The sequence below is a fragment of the Pezoporus flaviventris genome, unplaced genomic scaffold (genome assembly GCF_033815535.1).
Source record: "Pezoporus flaviventris isolate CSIRO_AGI_PZ_B2104156 unplaced genomic scaffold, CSIRO_AGI_Pfla_v1 ptg000029l, whole genome shotgun sequence".
In the NCBI taxonomy this organism is placed as follows: Eukaryota; Metazoa; Chordata; class Aves; order Psittaciformes; family Psittacidae; genus Pezoporus; species Pezoporus flaviventris.
Window position 1 is genome coordinate 12,435,359 of NW_026892577.1, and position 17,646 is coordinate 12,453,004.

Genomic DNA, 17,646 nt, shown 5'->3' on the forward strand with positions numbered 1-17,646 from the left:
TGGATAAATCCTTTTAATATCTATAGTCTCTTATTTTACACACAAACATGTACCAAATCTATGTTTAGTTTTGCTCTAACTTGGTGTTAAGCATGACACTCGTCCAGAACTGAACATTAAAGGAGAAAATCAGACTTCACCATTCCACTGTCATACTGAGCTCAATATCTTATCTCCTATGTCCACACTGGGTGTATCAGAATCCTGAAGATGAGTGCAAGGCTTACAAAACCAGGTATGTGATTTTGCATGGGAGCTTTGGGGGGCAGCAGCTACTAACAGCTACAGGCACTAGCAGTAGTGGAGTGTCCATCTTGTTTGTACTCAGCATCTCAATTAGAAAAATTCTCTTAAAATGTCACTTGCCATTATTGATATACATCCACTTTACCACCATACAACTGAAGTGTCTGGAGACCTTGGGTATTTTCATCCTAATGTGAAGACACTTCTGTAACTCAGAACCTCTCACTTGCCAATGTAACTGTACTCAATATATTCACTTTTTTTTTTTTACATTTCTTCATATGACACATGCTTTCTGACTGTACAGTAGAAGCTAATAAATAGACTGAGTGACTGAAGTTAGGAAGCAGATTATTGTTTTGGCAAGTGGGAGACTAAAATATATTGCTTTTTCAAACTGAAAGACAAATTGGGAACAGAAGGAGGGAAGAAATCTTATTTGCTCCTCTTGAGAAGGCATATTTTCTTGACTATTGTGAGGAGAATGAAGTTGTATCTTGTAATAGAATGAAAGAAGGTGTGACTGTGCATATGTGAGCTAAAGAAAAGGTGATCTTTCCACTTTTCTCTTTCAAATACATAAATGTCTCTATATAGCAAATCAAAGGAATGCAGCAATCTTGTATCTGCTTCTAGATATGTGTGCCTTACCCAAGTTATGGCTTGCAACAGTAATGCTGGGTCTGAATTGTTTAATGGCTATAGGCAGTAGGGATCATTCCTGACGATAATACCCAAATGATTCAAAATCTGTAGAATATTGAGTTGTTTCATGGTGTGGAACTTTTAAATTCACTTCTGAAAGACCCAAATCGCTAAAATTATTTTCAGCGGTTTCAGCTTTCCTCCATTATCAGACAGGGGCAGTGTTTCAGTAGTCATCCAGCAGCAATGTCAGTATTTCATTGCAGTCATTCTTATGAAAAGGCAGCACGAGAAAAATACTTACTACTTGGACTTCTCTACATCATGTGCAATGTAGAAGCTTACTTTCCCTCAGGAAAATTATATCAAAATTGTTTGTTAAAAATTTTGACATTAATCTTTTTGTTTTGGTTTAACCTCAGCCAGCAACTGAGTACCATGCAGCCACTTGCTCACTCCCACCCATCTCCACAGTGAGGTGGAAAGGAGAATCAGAAAAAGGCAAAACCCATAGGTTAAGACAATAACAGTTTAATAATTGAAATAAAGTAAAATATAAACAATAATAATGAAAAAGGAGATTCAAAAAAGAGAGAGGGTAATAAAACCCAAGAAAAATAAGTGATGCACATACAGCTGCTGACCACCCACCTACTGATGCCCAGCCTGTCCCTGGCTCCTGGCCAACTCCTCCCATTTTCTATACTGAGCATGATATTGTATGGTATGGAATATCCCTTTGGTTAGTTCAGGTCAGCTGTCCTAGCTGTGCTTCCTCACAGCTTCTTGTGCCACTCCTTACTGGCAGAGCATGAGAGACTGAAAAGTCCTTGTTCAGGGTAAGCGCTACTTAGCAACAACTAAAACATTGGTGCCTTATCAGCTCTGTTCTCATATTAAATCCAAACCACAGCCCCTTTCCAGCTATTGGAAATAAAATTAACTCTATCCCAGCTGAAACCAGGACACAAAAGGCATGGCACTTTTTCATGACGTTCCCACTTATGTCATGCTAAATGAACTTTCATATTTATCTAGCTTAACTAGATGTGAATACCGTATCAGTGAAATTAGAAATTGTACCATCTAGGATGATTAAATAGTTGCAATATTCAGTCATTCTGAATTACTGTATTACCTAATGCATCACTGTGTACTTGTATTCAAAAGTGGATATACACAGGTTATCTAAGACTTCAGAAAAATCATAAAATCTGTAACAATATGTACTGCACTCTATCAAAATGTGTGTGAATTTTGTTTACTGCTGAGTGGTTTTCTTTTACGTGTATAAGCCACCTACTATTTCTTCTCATTTAAATCAAATTGTGTTTATTCACCTTTAGAAAAATCTTTGTTAACACTTTATGTCTGAGTAGTGGGAAATTCTCTTTGTTCCCATTCTAATAGTTTCTTATGTATGATAATTACTAGGCTATGGACCATGCAGAAAGTAAGACTTTTATGGGGGCTACATTAACACAGTTCGCCTAGTTCAAAAAATAAATTAAAAGTGGTCATGGCAAAAAAACTCATATATGCCAGTATAGTGAAGCTAGAATTCAAATGACTCTTTCTAAAGTGGTGATACTTACGTATAATTGAATTCAGTGGTCAATGAGCTGTAAAAGGTATTTGGTTAGTTAGGTATTCTGTATAATTATGATGCCCTTTTTTAAGATCCATGGCGATAGCTTTGTAATTATATAGCTGATGTTTCACTAGAAAACTCATGAGATTATTTATTGTGACTTTATATTTAAAAATTCTAACAATTTAGCGTATGCCTGTCCCATTCTGTGAGTGCATGAGTGCATCCACAATAATTAAAAGCACAGTCTCATCAGTGTAATAATAAAATCAAATATGTTTATCATCTTTCCAGACAGATCTCACATATTTAATGCCTGAAGATGAACTGAGCTTCTAAATAAAAAGGAAAAATACTCCTTCATCCCAGGTTGCTCAGAGGAAAATGTAGTATTTCTGGGAGCTAATGCATCCCTGAAGGGCTCAGTGAACCAAACTGCTAATAGGGTGAGTCTTCCTGTAGAGTGCACTGCCAGAAGCCATCCTTTTTAAAAATGAAACTGAAGAGAGTCTCTGTAGGTCTGGAGGAAAACAGCAGAAAGTTAGTGTGAATGTTGATCCTTTAAGGCTTCAAGGATCTTCCCTCTAACCCTCCACCCAAAAAAAAAACCCCAAAACTAAAAACCTCCAAGTTCCAGTTGAAAGCTCATAAGGCACCCTTAAGAATTCTTATGTTCCCAGGAAGAATAATTTTATGCATTCTCTGTCTTAACTTTCTGTATTATGACAAGTCTATTGTGGGTTCTGCTTGGCTTGCAATAAGGAACCTTGAATTGAAGCAGTCATGTAGTGCTGTCTGAAATATCTGAAAAGAACCTTAAAATAAAAACTTAATCTAAACTGACTATCAAAACTAATAACTACCATTATAACAAAATGGTGTTTCTCATATAAAATTCAAGTGATATCATGTTATCCCCTTACTGATTTGTTTTGTTTTACAGTGTTTCTTCTGTTGTCAACATTTGGGCAAAAGATACATTACCATAATAGGTGAAAACTTGTGTAAAAATTGGAAATTTTAAAATTAGTTTGCTGATGTGGAATTTTGGAATAAACAAAAAGTGTATTAACAAATTATCAGCAGTAAATCATTTACAAATGTGGTTCTTAATCTTTTTCTTACATTGTAGCTACTGGAGCAGTGATGTTCTGAGGCTTTTGCAGAATTGCCTTTTTCAGATGATGATTGAGTTGCTTCAGAGGCTGTCTTTGAAATTGCCACAATATCGGAGTTAACTAGTATGAGGAGGGCAATGAAGATGATCAGAGGGTTGGAGCACCTCTCCTATGAGGATGTGCTGAGAGCATTGGAGGTGTTCAGCCTGGAGAAGAGATGGCTTTAGGGAAACTTCAAAGCAGCTTTCCAGTACATAAAGTTGTGGCTGCTCCATCCCTGGAAGTGTTAAAGGCCAGGTTGGATGGGGCTTTGAGCAACTTGATCTAGTGGAAGCTGTCCCTGCCCATGGCAGGGGGGTTGCAGCTAGATGATCTCTAAGGTCCTTTCTAACCCAAACCATTCTGTGACTCTATGAGTAGGTTGATTTGGCTTTTTTTTTTGTTGTGTCCATAATCTTTGAAAACTATCCTTTCCTCCCTGCTATAAAGACTAGGAAATGTGCATACTTTTAAGTCTGCATTTTTTTCTCATGACCAATGTTCTATTTGTCCTTGTTCTCAAGCTGACTATTTGCTTACATGACTCTTCTTCCCCCTAGATACTATTCCTATGGTATTTTCAAAGACAACAGGCACAGCCTCTTTCATTTTGCTAGGCTAACAAAGCTAAACTCTTTTACTCTGTGATTGTGAAACATGTTATCCATTCTAATGGTGACCCTATTAGCCATCCTCTATACCCATTCTATTATGGACTGATACTGAGCCCAGTTGATCACAATTACATAGTGTGTTTCTGATTAGGCCTTTAAAATCAGAGTATTTCCATGGAAATGCATCATCTGCTGTGTTCTGGACTGTATTCATTGGGGGTTTTTTATTGTTAAATTGTAACGGCTCTGAGTCATCCTGTGATCAACCAGTGCTTTCAGATCCTTTTCCTTCTCTGCGGCTTTCCAAAGTGGTCTATTTCACTAGCTTATAATAGAAGTTCTCTTCATAAATCTGTAAAACGTATGATTTAGAACATTGTCTTAGATGACATTTTTTCAAGGTCATCAAATAGAATTGGAAGTTTCTAAACTGATTCTCATGGAAACTTTGGGTATATTCACTCCAGCCCGTTTTCTACTTTCTAAGTCAATAATTGTATTATAAAGTTTAGCTTGTTCCTTATTCACCTGACACTATTGCTTACTTATTCTCAATGACTCAAGTCAGCTGTCAGTTTTCTGTGTAGCATCTTATATTCTATTGAACCAAAGAAATTAGGTGAATTGTATTGCCTTGTCTATAAAAGTAGTACTATCATTTGGAGCTGGCATTATTTATCTTTAGCAAACCTCCCTTTCTCCCTTTGTGTTATCTTTGAATTTTTATTTTTTTTTCCTTCACTTTCTCTTTTTCCTTCATGGTATCAGATTAACAGATCAGTTGTGTCTTGCAAAATTACACACATTTTTCTTTTCTTAGAAAAAGGGTATTAGATTTTCTGACCATATATTCATGAATGCATTAATAATGAAGTTTGAAACACTGACCTATGGTTTGGAGGGATTATGCACTTATGAATAAGCAATTTCAGAGAATCACACTAGAACCCAGAAACAATGATATAGTGGTCCACGTAGAAGTGCTTAAGGAAACCACGTTTTCATGCAATTTACCAGTCAGCGGTTTTGAACTCATTAAAAGCTGCCTGTCTTTGGACACAGAAGTAGACCAATATGGCAGCAGCAGCAGCTGTGAGTGATCTTAAACTGTGCATTAAATTTGTTAATTTGTGCGTAAGTCTATATCATTATTGACATGCCAAACTTGGCTCACTCATTCACCGCAACTGCAGATCATTTTACAGAGCAGTCATCGTTGCTTTCTGACCAACTTGGTAGATTCCTAAAAAAAAAAAAATATTACAGTTGTCCTCCAATTTCATGTATCAGTTCTTTAAAATATTTGTATAACAATATTCAGCTTTTATTGAATTTTGCTTTGACATTTGTGGTAATTTTTATATTCTTTTTTCTCATTGTTGATCCTAACATTGTCTCTATGTAAATATCAACGCTTTCATTGAGGTTACATAAAAAAATGTATTACCTGCTTCCTTCTATATGGCAGCTCTGCTACTTTCTTTGTCCTGATTTTTAATATAGATCTGGAGAACTTAACTGCTGTCCATAAATTTTTTTGGTAGTTATTATAATAGCTGTCAATTTCTTGAAACTTAATACTGTTTTGTTTCACTGATCAGTGAGGTTTTTTCTTCTTCGTAGGCTTCCTGATGATGCTCATTGTCCTTTTTGATCTGCTTGTCCATTCTCAGTCTTGTAAAGCCCTGGTATTTTTTTTCAGTGAATTTCCTGAGTTTACCAAGTTTTCAAATTTGAAATGCAAAATCCTAATGTGGAGACTACTTTTATTTTTAAATTTTATAGTAAAGGGTTACTGATGATCAGATTTTCCAAGATTATTTTATATTACCAGATTTTCAAAAATTTCCTTGCTATTTGCTAAATCTAACATTTCTATAGAAATATTCTAGAAAATGCTCTAGAAAACCTTTATTAATTAGTGAGAACTTTTCATAAAATTTGCCTTTCTTGTTGATGCCACACTTTCACTTTGCATTAATCCAGCATTTATGCCTGGCTAGAGCAAAGATATCTTGCACTTTATACTTAGGTTTACAGATATTGAGATAGATGTGGGCTGCAGCATTACTATGTAATGACTTTATCACATCATAATCTTAATGCACTTTGCAATTTCATCTCAACAGCTAGGTGATTTTATGTTGCATTTTTGGAAGTACCTCTTCATTTTTCTCTGGGAATCTGTGTAAAGCTGTGTCATTGCTAGTCATCCCTGAGCCTTCCACACTTGTGTTTAAACAGCAGCCTAAAAAGAGCTAAACTGACAAATTAGGAGCAAGTATGTGCAGATAAGTTAACATGGCTGGGGATGGCCTACTTTGCTTTCATGGTGCCCCCCCCGCCCCAATTAGAAAAAGAAAAAAAAAAGGTCTAAATTAATCCTGTCTCTTTTAGGACCTGTCAAATTGTTTGTTATTGAGTATGCGTCTAGTATAACCATATTTCTTCAAACTGGCAATGTTTTCATTCTTTTTACAGAACCTTTCTTTGGCATTTTTCCAGATAGTCTAAATTTTGGGGGGTGTTTGTTGATACTTTCCATACCAAAAAAGGAGATTAGTACTCATGTACAGTCTACCTAAATCCTCACAGCACTGGGCCACATGTCTGTCCTAATCTCATGTATCATATACTGCTGTAATTCCAAAGGAGTATTATTTAAGTATCTACCAGGAGAGACAGCTGAAAAAAACAATTTTACACTTTCTTTCTTATGTTAACTGCCAAACTTTTAACATGCAATCCAAACTAAAATCTTCAGTTGCTTCTAAGAAGGTGCTATGACTAAATAAAATCTTCTGTACATGCATAAAAAATTTATTTGCTTACTTTTATAATGGTGACCCCACTGTTAACTCATTCAGTACGTATTTAGTAATATAGGTTATTACCCATACAGTTTAGTTTCCAATTTTTTTTTTTTTACTGCTACTTTATGTAGCATGTGCCTATTTTGGCAACACCCTTATATTTTTAATAATATAATATGCATATCATAATAATATGCATCTGAATCTGTAAAACACCTCATCATATTCTTTACATTCTGGAAGCAGTGGAGTTGCCTTTCCAGTTCTCTGCCAGGCTTTCAGATTATTTTATTTCCTCTTTTTTTTTTTTCTTCCAGTTTTCTTCCAACCTTTTGTTAAGGTCTTGTTTTTTAAGTCGAGGAAATTGCTGATGGGAAAAATATACCTTATGATTGAGGACTTAAATTTGGCTACTCTCCTATGAAAAATATTTTATCTCAAAGCAAAATACTGTGCTTGAACTCAAAATCAATCTAGTATCAAAGCATACACAAGAAAAATGATTTATGTCATTCCACAGTGGTTACCAAGTATCTTTTTTTTGATACTGATCATCTGATAATGGGTATGGTTTCTCAATCTTGTGCTAAATTTTAGACAAGTAGATAATGGGGGAACAATGTTGAAAGTGGTAGCAGATTTCTTCAAAGAATCGTGAAAGTAGAAGGGCCAACATATCACAAAGGCTCCTAAGGCAAGAGCCTGTCTTCCCTAAACACTTAAAAACTCCTTATAAGTGCTAGCACTGATTATAAGAAATTGAATGCTGACCAGAATAAAATTACCTGGGGAAAAACTTTGCTTTCAATCTTTCATTGTTCCCTTATAACATTTTTAACATGTCATACATGCATGAACTGCAAAAATATCAAGACTCAGTAGTTTTCAGTATCCTGAGGACCTTCTCCTCTTAGAATGAGATTTTCCATTCAAATTTTAAACTTTTAGGATCCATTTGGATTTGCTTGTGCTGTTTCTGTTCCTCAAATATGTTGAAAAAAAATCCACATGCACAAAAAAGTAGCTCTGAAATGGAAACAAGAAACTTCAAAATTATTTACAAAACTGCACTTTCCAAATTATGATTCAGTGTTGAAAACAACCTTTCATTTGTTTTTTTGGAAAGTTTCCCAGGTTCCAGGAAGTCTTAGGAGCCAGAAGTCCTAGGAGGCCTCCCAGAAAATCCTCAGATCTGGTTTAGAGATGAGAAGCCCTTTTTCCCTGGCTGCAGGTCATACAGCAGATTTTTGAATATATGGGCAGGTTTTGAAATTCGTATGATTTCTATCATAATTATGTGCAAATGGGTGGATGTTTGTGGATAGCTTGCACTTTAAAACACTGGTATTTTCCAGCAGAAAAATATTCCTTAGAAAAATCTACAGTATGTTCAGGATTTTGTTTTTCTGATCAATGCCAGTACAATCCAGTTAATAGGACTAAAAGTGAAATGGAGTCAGGAAGAAATTATTGATACTCTGTTTTGAAAATGCTCACTGAATGTTTAGATCTTGACTAGTAAATTGCTGACACAGACTCTTAAGCTTTTCCTGGGAAAATATGAGATGCCAGTGCTGACCTGTGTCATTGCAAAGCTGCAGCTCCTATGCAGGATACTTGATGGTGGTTCTATTTCTAGTGTTCTTTCTCCCCTCTTAGAGGTGGAGCAGATTCCTGAGATGCTGCCCCTAGCGTGCTCAGAAATGTCACTTCATATGTGATGTGGTGATATGGTGTCCAAATAAAATTTTTTAAAATTAAATGATTCTTGTGGATTTTGAAACATCTGAAGCACAGTTATTCACTCAAAATTTGATGTTGCTGTCATTGGGTTTAGTAATCTGTTCCCATGTCGTGTTTCATCTCTGGACCCTGGAGCACCTTGCAGAGCAAAAGAAATACCATGTTTTTTTTTCACCAAGTGAGAGTGAAACTAAGGAAAGAGTGTGGAACTGACTTATTACCACACTGTCTTATTTTAGCAAAATCCAAGACTAAGCCTCAAGTCAGGCTCCTTCTATTGTCTACTCAAGTGGGATTGCTGAGTGCTCAGATCATTCCTTTCCTGTGAATAATGAGTAATGCTATTGGAAAAATTCTCACATGTCTTAGAAGTAAAATTGTTCACAAATATTTATTCATATTTTAAACAGCATTGTGAATGTGTGGGCATTCTCAATGTGTGCATTTCTCATTAGTATCCTAGCACTGGAGCTTGTTTGCAGGGTTGTTGCTGTAGCAGAATTTGATGTTTAATTTTGAAGAATTTCTACATATAGTAAATATTTGATGTGCAGTGAGTGGCTTGACTTTACATGTGCTTTTGTCCATTCAATGAACAGCCCTGTCCCTTTGCCGTTTGCTCCACCAGACTTCCTGGTTATTACGTAGGGTAATATTCGCAATTAAATTGTATCCCAGGAACTGGCTGTAGACATTATTTAGTAAAGATTATTAAATAGTTAATGTTATGGGTATTCATATTCTTGGTACATTTTGAGGAGGCGAACAGGGAAAAACACTCTCCTGAAGTCTAATAAGGAAATAATTTTCTGTAAATGTGTCTTTTTGTCATGTAAGTAATTAGATGTTGCTACATATATGAGATTTGCTCAGTCAGCCCAAGGAGTGTGACTGGTCCACGCTAAATCATTTGTAGGCTGTATACAGGTTTTTATCACTGCATTTGACTTTGTCTCTCTGAGGCAAAGCTGTAGTCTGTGGGTAAGATTTTGGGGTGCCATGATCAGATTTCTTTCTTTTATGCAACTTAGTGAAGAGTCTGGGGTGGATGGGTGTGGGAAGAGACAGGGCCATAGTGAGGAGGTGGGGATGGACATCACTTTGGTCTTTCTCTATCTGTGCGACCTGTCAACAGACCCACCAGCAATCTGTGCTTCAGATGTGCGCAGCCTCTTCTCTGTACCTCCCCAGTCTCATAGCTAAGCCCTGTATACACTATTACTTTATCCTGTTGGTATCAGTAAGTCCCAATGAAGAAGAAATTGGAGAACCACAATGAATTAGGCAATTTCCCCTCTTAGCAAAAGTGCTATAAACCTGTTGTCTCTGGCTTGTGTAGGACGGCTTTTGTCATTGTAGGACATTGTTGCTTATCCCAGTGCCTTTAGCTGTTGGTTTCATTATCATAAGCTAATTCAGATGCTTCTAGCTTTCTCTTTTTGAGTATAATAATTAATGTAATTTAATGTCATAGTTGTTGCTTTTTTCAGCATAGAATGATAATAAAAATTCAGTATACAGTTAAGCGCACTGTAATTTGTCTTACACTTCTGCAAGACCTCAACAGTGATCTCAGGTTTGACAAATGACACTTCAAAAAATTCCTGTACGTACTTATTGATAACAAATTTATGGCCAAAATGGTATCATCAGAGGTTCAGGGTATACAGATACTTTGGGATATCATAGAGTAAAATATGTCTTTTTCAGAAGCATGAGATAAAGCCAATTATGACAGCTTTAGTGAATTAGGCAGTGGAAACAATCTAAGGATGAATGCTTGATGCTTAGCTCAGTTCTCATTAAAACCTTCATAACAATTTTAAAATTTAGTGTAGAAATGTCCTGTTGTTATTTGCTCTGGTTTTGCTGAGTATTTTGGTAAGTGGCATTACCTAGATAGACTACTTCGTTTTAAAAGGATATTTTGCCCTTTTTAGTGTTAAAATCGCAAATCGTTTCTAAAATATACATGACAATAAAGATAAAATTATACAGAAGACTTTATCTGTTTATTTAAGCCTACCAATGACATCATAGACTACTCGTGCTTTTCTCCCATATTTATTGTGAGGTCAGTAGATGCTTCTCATATTCTTTTTAGTTTGCTGATCTGTTTTCTCTCTCACATGTATGTTTCTCCCAGCATGTGGACATATATTAATGTCATGTTTGTTTACATCATTGTGAAAATTATTGCTCTACTTCTCAAAGAGGTAGCGCACATGTGCTTAGAGTAAACTGTGTGATAATCTATGTAAATTTTGTGCACAGAAGCTATACTTTGCCCTTGGGGGAAATGCAAATTAGAGCATTTTGTAGTTTGTTTGTTTTTAAATACATAGACTTTTGACTTCAAGGCTCAGGACAGATTCCCTGTTTATTTTCCCATTGCTCATCTTCTGTTTTTTCTTGCAAATATCAGTCTTTAATGATTAGTTTGCTACTTTGGTAGGAAAAAAATGTTTGACGAGTTAAGTCCTGAGAACATAATGTTTGATGTATTGTATAGCTTTGTTGTAAGGGAATTATCTGCTTGTAAAAGGGTGTATAACACACTCACAACTCAAAGCCATTACAGCGATCTGACAGTCTTCATTCATTTTCTCCCAGTGCCGTCTTGTTTTCTTCTTGTACATTAGTGTCTGTAATATTTTTTAACCCTGCACTAGTGAAACACAGTTAACTGGTTCTCCTTATATGAAGCAAGAAAAACATACTCATAAAATGTGTTGTTTACTGCACTTGCAATTCTCAGCTGATGCAATTCTTTGTATTAATAAAATTATTTTTATACTCTTTAAGTACCCTTTCAGAGAAATGTTCTAGTGTAAGTTGTCTGATTCTGTTTTAAGTGAAGGAGAAAACCTGGTAGAGGTTGTCTCTTTAAATCAGATCTGCAGTGTTGATGGACCCTCTAGCAGGCATGGTAAGAACCATTCTCACCTCTGCAGCAGGGAGCTTGACCATATAGACTCTCACATTCAATCAAAACGTTTTCCCTTTTAATATGCACTGTACCGATCCTATTCCCATGGTTACAGCTCGTGCTTCTTTGGTCGCTTCCAGTCTGTTGGAAAAGGAAGGCAGCACACATTTCTTGTACCGGAGTTTAAAACATCATGAAAGCAACCCTGTTGTGATTTGCATTTTAAATGTTTCTTTTTTTTTCTCATTGTACAGAATGCTGTAGCAGTAGCTTCAGTTCATTTGCCACAGTCTGTCTTCTCTCCGTCTTCAGCCTGGCAATCTGTTGATAACTCCACTTGCAAGCTACAGTTTATTGTCTTTCGGAATGGAAAACTCTTTCCTAGCACAGGAAACTCATCAAATCTTGCAGATGATGGGAAACGTAGGACGGTTGCCACACCAGCTGTTTTTGCTAAAATAGGTGAGGACCTGTTATGCATTATTTCCTTTAATCTAAAAGCTACGGTATACTTGATTATGTCGAGAATAGAGGAGCAGAGTATACAGTGTGCAGAGAGGCTGAAAACAGTCTCTTTCTTCAGTACAAATGTTTTCAATCTGAATGATTTTATTAAGACTATCCTGCAAATAAAGAAATGCACTTGCAGTATGACTAGAATGCAAATTTTGGACTACTGTTTCTTGACCGTGTTGTTACAGAGGTTGTTTCTTAAAGCATGGTGCTATAGGAAAGAACCTTTTTTACACTTCACAATGAAAATCACAGTGTTAACGTCCTAGGCACTGATAAAAACGAGGCTTTTGGAGGGGGTGTAGTGCCCTGTTGCATGTATTAATACTCACCAGAATACTTTCTGATACGATGGATGTGAAACAGGCTTTGTTAAAAGCTTTTGTCTAAATGTGATATATTGTGTGTTAGTGAGTCATTATGTTTATTAATTATTCACCCAGGCAATTTTACTAATTTTATTTTATACTGAATAGTGCTTTCATTTCTATTAACATTTAAAAAATGTTTTAATGTGACTTTCAAAGTGCAAAACTGTCTCAGCTGTTAATCATAGCATGAAACTGAGCTGTTTCTGCAGTTACATGGGCAATAGTATAACACTGGTCACAACAGAAGTACCTGAAACAACACCAGAAAAAATCTGCTTTGTTAAGAATGATTAGATTATTTGGACACAATGTGGTATTGAAATGCTCAGATTTATTTATACTACTGCAAACTTTTCCAAATGTGAGCACTGCCTTTGATTCTGACCATTAAGCATGTATGCCTATTGCTTTTTTTCCCTATAGTTTAGTGTATCTGATCTCTTTACACAGCATTCATTAATAAAGGTTTTTCCACTCCATCTCTCTGATTCAGTTTGTTGCTTTTGCAGATGGGTGCAGTTTTGGAAACCTCACCAGCCCTCTTACTATAGGGTTGAGGCACTTTGCACTGGGTATAGACCCCATTGCAGCCTTCTGGGATTTTGACCTTCTAGATGGACATGGAGGCTGGTGGGGAGAAGGGTGCCACATAATTAGTTCCGCAGGCAATATTACCACCATTCAGAGTACGCACTTCAGTAACTTTGCAGTGCTAATGGTAAGTATATGACTTAGCAAATATACGTGTATTTCTCTACCTCTCTTCTCCCTCCCTTCCCCTCCCTCCCTTCCTCCTTTCTTCTCTCTTTCCCTCCTCCTCTCTCTCTCTCTCGCCATGCATATATGTTCTTTTTATGTGCATCTCTCATTCTTACTTGTCAGTAACTGACCTTATGGTTTCTATAATGTTTAGTATAACACAGTCAAAGAAAGTAAGTTATTTAACTGCTAGTAAGTTAATAAATCTGCTGGTCAGTTTTAATATCCAGAGACATGCCTAATCAGAAATGACGTTAAATTCAGCCTTACAACTGAAAGTTCCATCAAGGAAAGATTAGTACGTAATGGTTATAAATTATAGGACAGGGTTTAAAAATGCATACTCCTGTGTGGTTTTACATCAGCACATCTCAGAGGCTGGTCTGCTTTTGTTCCTGCCCTGCACTGTGTTGATCATACTAATTAGTTGCAGGCATACCGCAATGTTGAATCATTTAATAAATGGAGAGAAATAACATCTTCTGCTCTTTTAAGTAAGGGCAGTGCTGTCCTTGTTGATCCTGTAGGAGTTTTAGTTTGTATACCAGTGCTGATTGCCTTCTTACCAAATTGCTGTTCATGGAGAAAAATATTTCTGTGCAGTGCTAACACATCAGACTGATTTGGTCTGTTCTCAGTCACACTTACAGTTCCCTTTGCAGTTATTTAACTATCCTGCTTATCAGAAAGTTACCTTCAAGAAAGCAAAAATATGTGTGCAATAACAACCTATAATTATTCAGGGAATAAAGGAAATCAAACAAAAAATTAGAGCTTTCTAAAATATAAGTGAGAAAATGTTTGCACCATTAAAAATATTTATTATAAACCAGTTGTAAAAAAAAATAGCCAGATGTGTGCTGTTAATACCAGATTGATCCTGAATGCTGATGCATGATTGCACTGTAGCTGCTGCTTGTGTACATTACAGAAATGTTTATAGTTGGGTAAATAATATATTGTGTGTATGTGTAAGGGACAGCAAACATAGGAGACAGGAATTGCAAGGACGTGTGCAGAGAATACCAATCTGCTGCTGTCAGATGGAGCCCAGATGGCAGCCAATCATAGCACAAGACTGTGGCACCCACGAGTTAAATGCAGATATTATCGTCCACTTCCTAAGAACTGGTTTCCCTCAGAGTTACTGGAACATTTTTTTCACCCATTCCAGAACTGGTCAGAATTTAAGAGCTGTTTCTAAGATTCAACGACATCAAATACCCCTCATTTCCTACAGCGTCAATGAGTTCCGTTTTTTACCCCAGCCACTTGTTTCCCCAAATGTGAAACATAATCTTGCTTTGAGAATGTTTTTCTAAATTCATTAAAGAAAGTACCTGTTGACTTTGCAGGTGCCACACCCAAAATGTCTTCCTCCTCCTTCAACTGCTTGGGTTTAGCCTGTTCTTCTGAAACTTTGAGTAGTTAGTATATGTTAACTAATTGTTTGCAAACAGCTACTTTTATTTTGGTTGCAAATACTGCGTACTGACACAAGGGCTACAATTAATTTTTGGTTTGTAAAGCCAAATGCACGTTTCTCTCTGATAAGATGTAGCAGATCTGTTTTTCTAGAACTGTAAAGGCAACTGAGGCAGGTTAGTGTGCCTTTTCTGACTGATGTGTAATTTTAGTTGAGATTTTGTGGAGGTTTTTGTTATAATAATTAAACTTTGCTTTTTTCCTTGTGTACATCTTTCATTTTTATCTGTGCAAGACAAGAAAATCTTAGACTCACCCTTGCTTTGCAGTTGATATGGTAGCAAACAATGGGATATGTTCCTTAGCTCATGTTTCGCAGTCACTTATAAGCAAATAGATGCCTGACCCTAAGTAATTTTTATACATATATATATATATATATGCACACACATGCAAATATGTCTTACAACAGCTTTCTAAACAGCTATTGGAAAACTTTTGTAGCTTCATTATGTGTGACCATTTTCATTCAAGTGTTATTTCTTAATGAGTGTTTTGTGGCATAAAGTCAAGGATTGTTTCATTTGTTAGAGACTGTGTTTTTCTGGGCAGTTCAGTTCTCACACCAGAAATGAAAAATATTTCATTGTTCTACTTAGCTATTAATTTATAATGTGAACAATATAAAGTGCCTATGTGTGTTTTCTTAATTGACACCCGGGTGCCTAACATACTTTAAAATACTAACAAACTGATAGGAAATTCAAAATAGCTACCATATGGTATGTAGCCAATGAAAATAGCTACAGTATCATAATACATGTTATTAATCTGTAATTCTCTAGTCTATTAACCTATAAAAATTCATAATTGATTATTATGTTCTGGAGTAACAGCAGAATACTCAACTAGCATCAGTAAACTAAATAGCAGCAATAAAGCTTTACATTACCATCAGAATAATGAATATCCTGCTTTGGAACAAGAATAAATAGAAGCCTCAGTCAATCTAAATGACCATTTTTGTAGCTAGCACAGCACATATTCTGATCTGTCATCTTTTTAAATAGTATGACAAAGTTCCTTGAACTGCTTTTCTAGAAGTTGTTTCTACCTGTGTACTGTTAAAGGGTTAAAATTAGTTTCATACAGTCCTTTTTTAGAAAGGCAGCAATCAAGGATTTATCAGCTATGATTGATAATTAATAAGCATGAGCATTCTTCAAGTGAGAGGATTCATGTAGAGTCATTTGATTTCTTTCTGTGACAGTTGTTAAGTGATGTCAATGAGAGAGAGAGTACAGTTTGGAGATTGAGTTGGAAAGGAGGTACAATCTCCTTCCCTCACCGCGCTTTCACACTTTTGCTCTGCTCTGGGTTGGGCCAGTGGATAGAAGTAAAATAGCAATGTCAGACATAAGAGAGTATTATTTATTTCTGATCAGCTTTTGAATGTTATGTCCTAGGGGTAATAGGAAAATACAGTGAACTAAATTCCCTAGCTGTATGCCTGCCTTTCTCTTCATATGTTATGTATTTGAACCAGTCCCCAGTTTTGTCTTCCATAACCAGTAGGAGGAAGAGACAGTCACACTTCAGTTTCCTTTGGAGATCCCTCTAGGATCTTGAACTATGAAGCCTGCAGTATGATTTTCTGATTTAGAGTAAAATTATGAACTTACAGATTCTGAAGAATCAGTATATCTAAGTATTTACTCTATAAGTATTATGTATTTGTGCTCTTTTGTGAACTGAACTGTCTATCGGTATTCTAATTTTTCAAGTCAGTATTTGTGTATGTTATGACCAATCTAGTGTCCCGTGGCCATAGTGTATCTGAGTAAAATCTCTTCAGGAGATAACAAAAATATCTAACAGCAACATTGAATTTCAAAATTTGCTAAATATGTTTCGGCATACAGTGTCCTTTGTTCTTTCTTTAATGTTTCTTAGACCAGAATGGCAATTCAATAGTCATAGATATTAGTGTAATTGTATACAGCATTTCCTTTTCCCCCTCAGACTGCTTTGTCAGAAGCAATTTCCTTAAATCTGCCAAACACTAGTAAAATTCTTAAATCTAACTGTGCTAATTCTCAATTAGCATAAAACGGATTAATAAATACTGTTAGAATGTTTTATTGTAATCCTGAAGAAGACTTAAACTAACATAAAATCAGAAACAACCCCTTTCATGTTTTGTCACAATGTATCTTCTTATTCCAAACAACATAGGTGGCTTTGTTGGAATTTTTTTCTTTGTGAGTATATGTGGTTGTTATTTGCAAAAGCAGCATACATTCAGTCGATGGCTATTTGAGACAATTAGGCTGAGGAGACTGAGCTGACAAAACCAGAGCAAATTCCTTCCAGAAACTATTCTGGAAGCAATCTGTGGAAAATTGTGCGAATGAGAAATTGAGGGGAGGCAAGATACTAGGAACAGATCATGCTAAGGTTTTTCTCCTGTTGTTTTACAAGCATTCACTAAATCTTCTAAGTCTTTCCAAATTGGTGGGATCATGACAGCCACAAAAGGAACATTTTCAATACTTTCAGTGTGACTGGAGACAATTGCAGGATTTCTTAGGCTTATTCATGAAGTTCAATTCTTGAAAAACAATCTTCTAAACTTCCATGTTTCAGGTCTTCTCCAAATTAAAATACCTGTCTAAGCCTTTTGAAAAGTTAATTCATGAGTCAAGGAAGTATTACAGAGATGTCATTGAAAAGGTTGACATAATTACAGTATTTGACGTTTTCCCGGTGGAGAACACACAGTTTGCTTGTAACAGGCTGTGGAAGCATGGTTCAGTACTCTGAAATATCAGACCGCTTAT

At 36.0% G+C, this 17,646-nt stretch overlaps 1 protein-coding gene across 1 annotated transcript in view; it reads left to right on the top strand.

The window, feature by feature from the left end:
• Positions 1 to 17,646, top strand: part of ADGRA1 (adhesion G protein-coupled receptor A1) — a 280,413-nt gene that overhangs the window by 215,210 nt on the left and 47,557 nt on the right. Inside the window, exons 13-14 of the mRNA XM_061459064.1 lie at positions 11,993 to 12,200; positions 13,132 to 13,340. Coding sequence (XP_061315048.1) covers positions 11,993 to 12,200; positions 13,132 to 13,340 — 417 coding nt within the window. The remainder of the gene's footprint in view (positions 1 to 11,992; positions 12,201 to 13,131; positions 13,341 to 17,646) is intronic.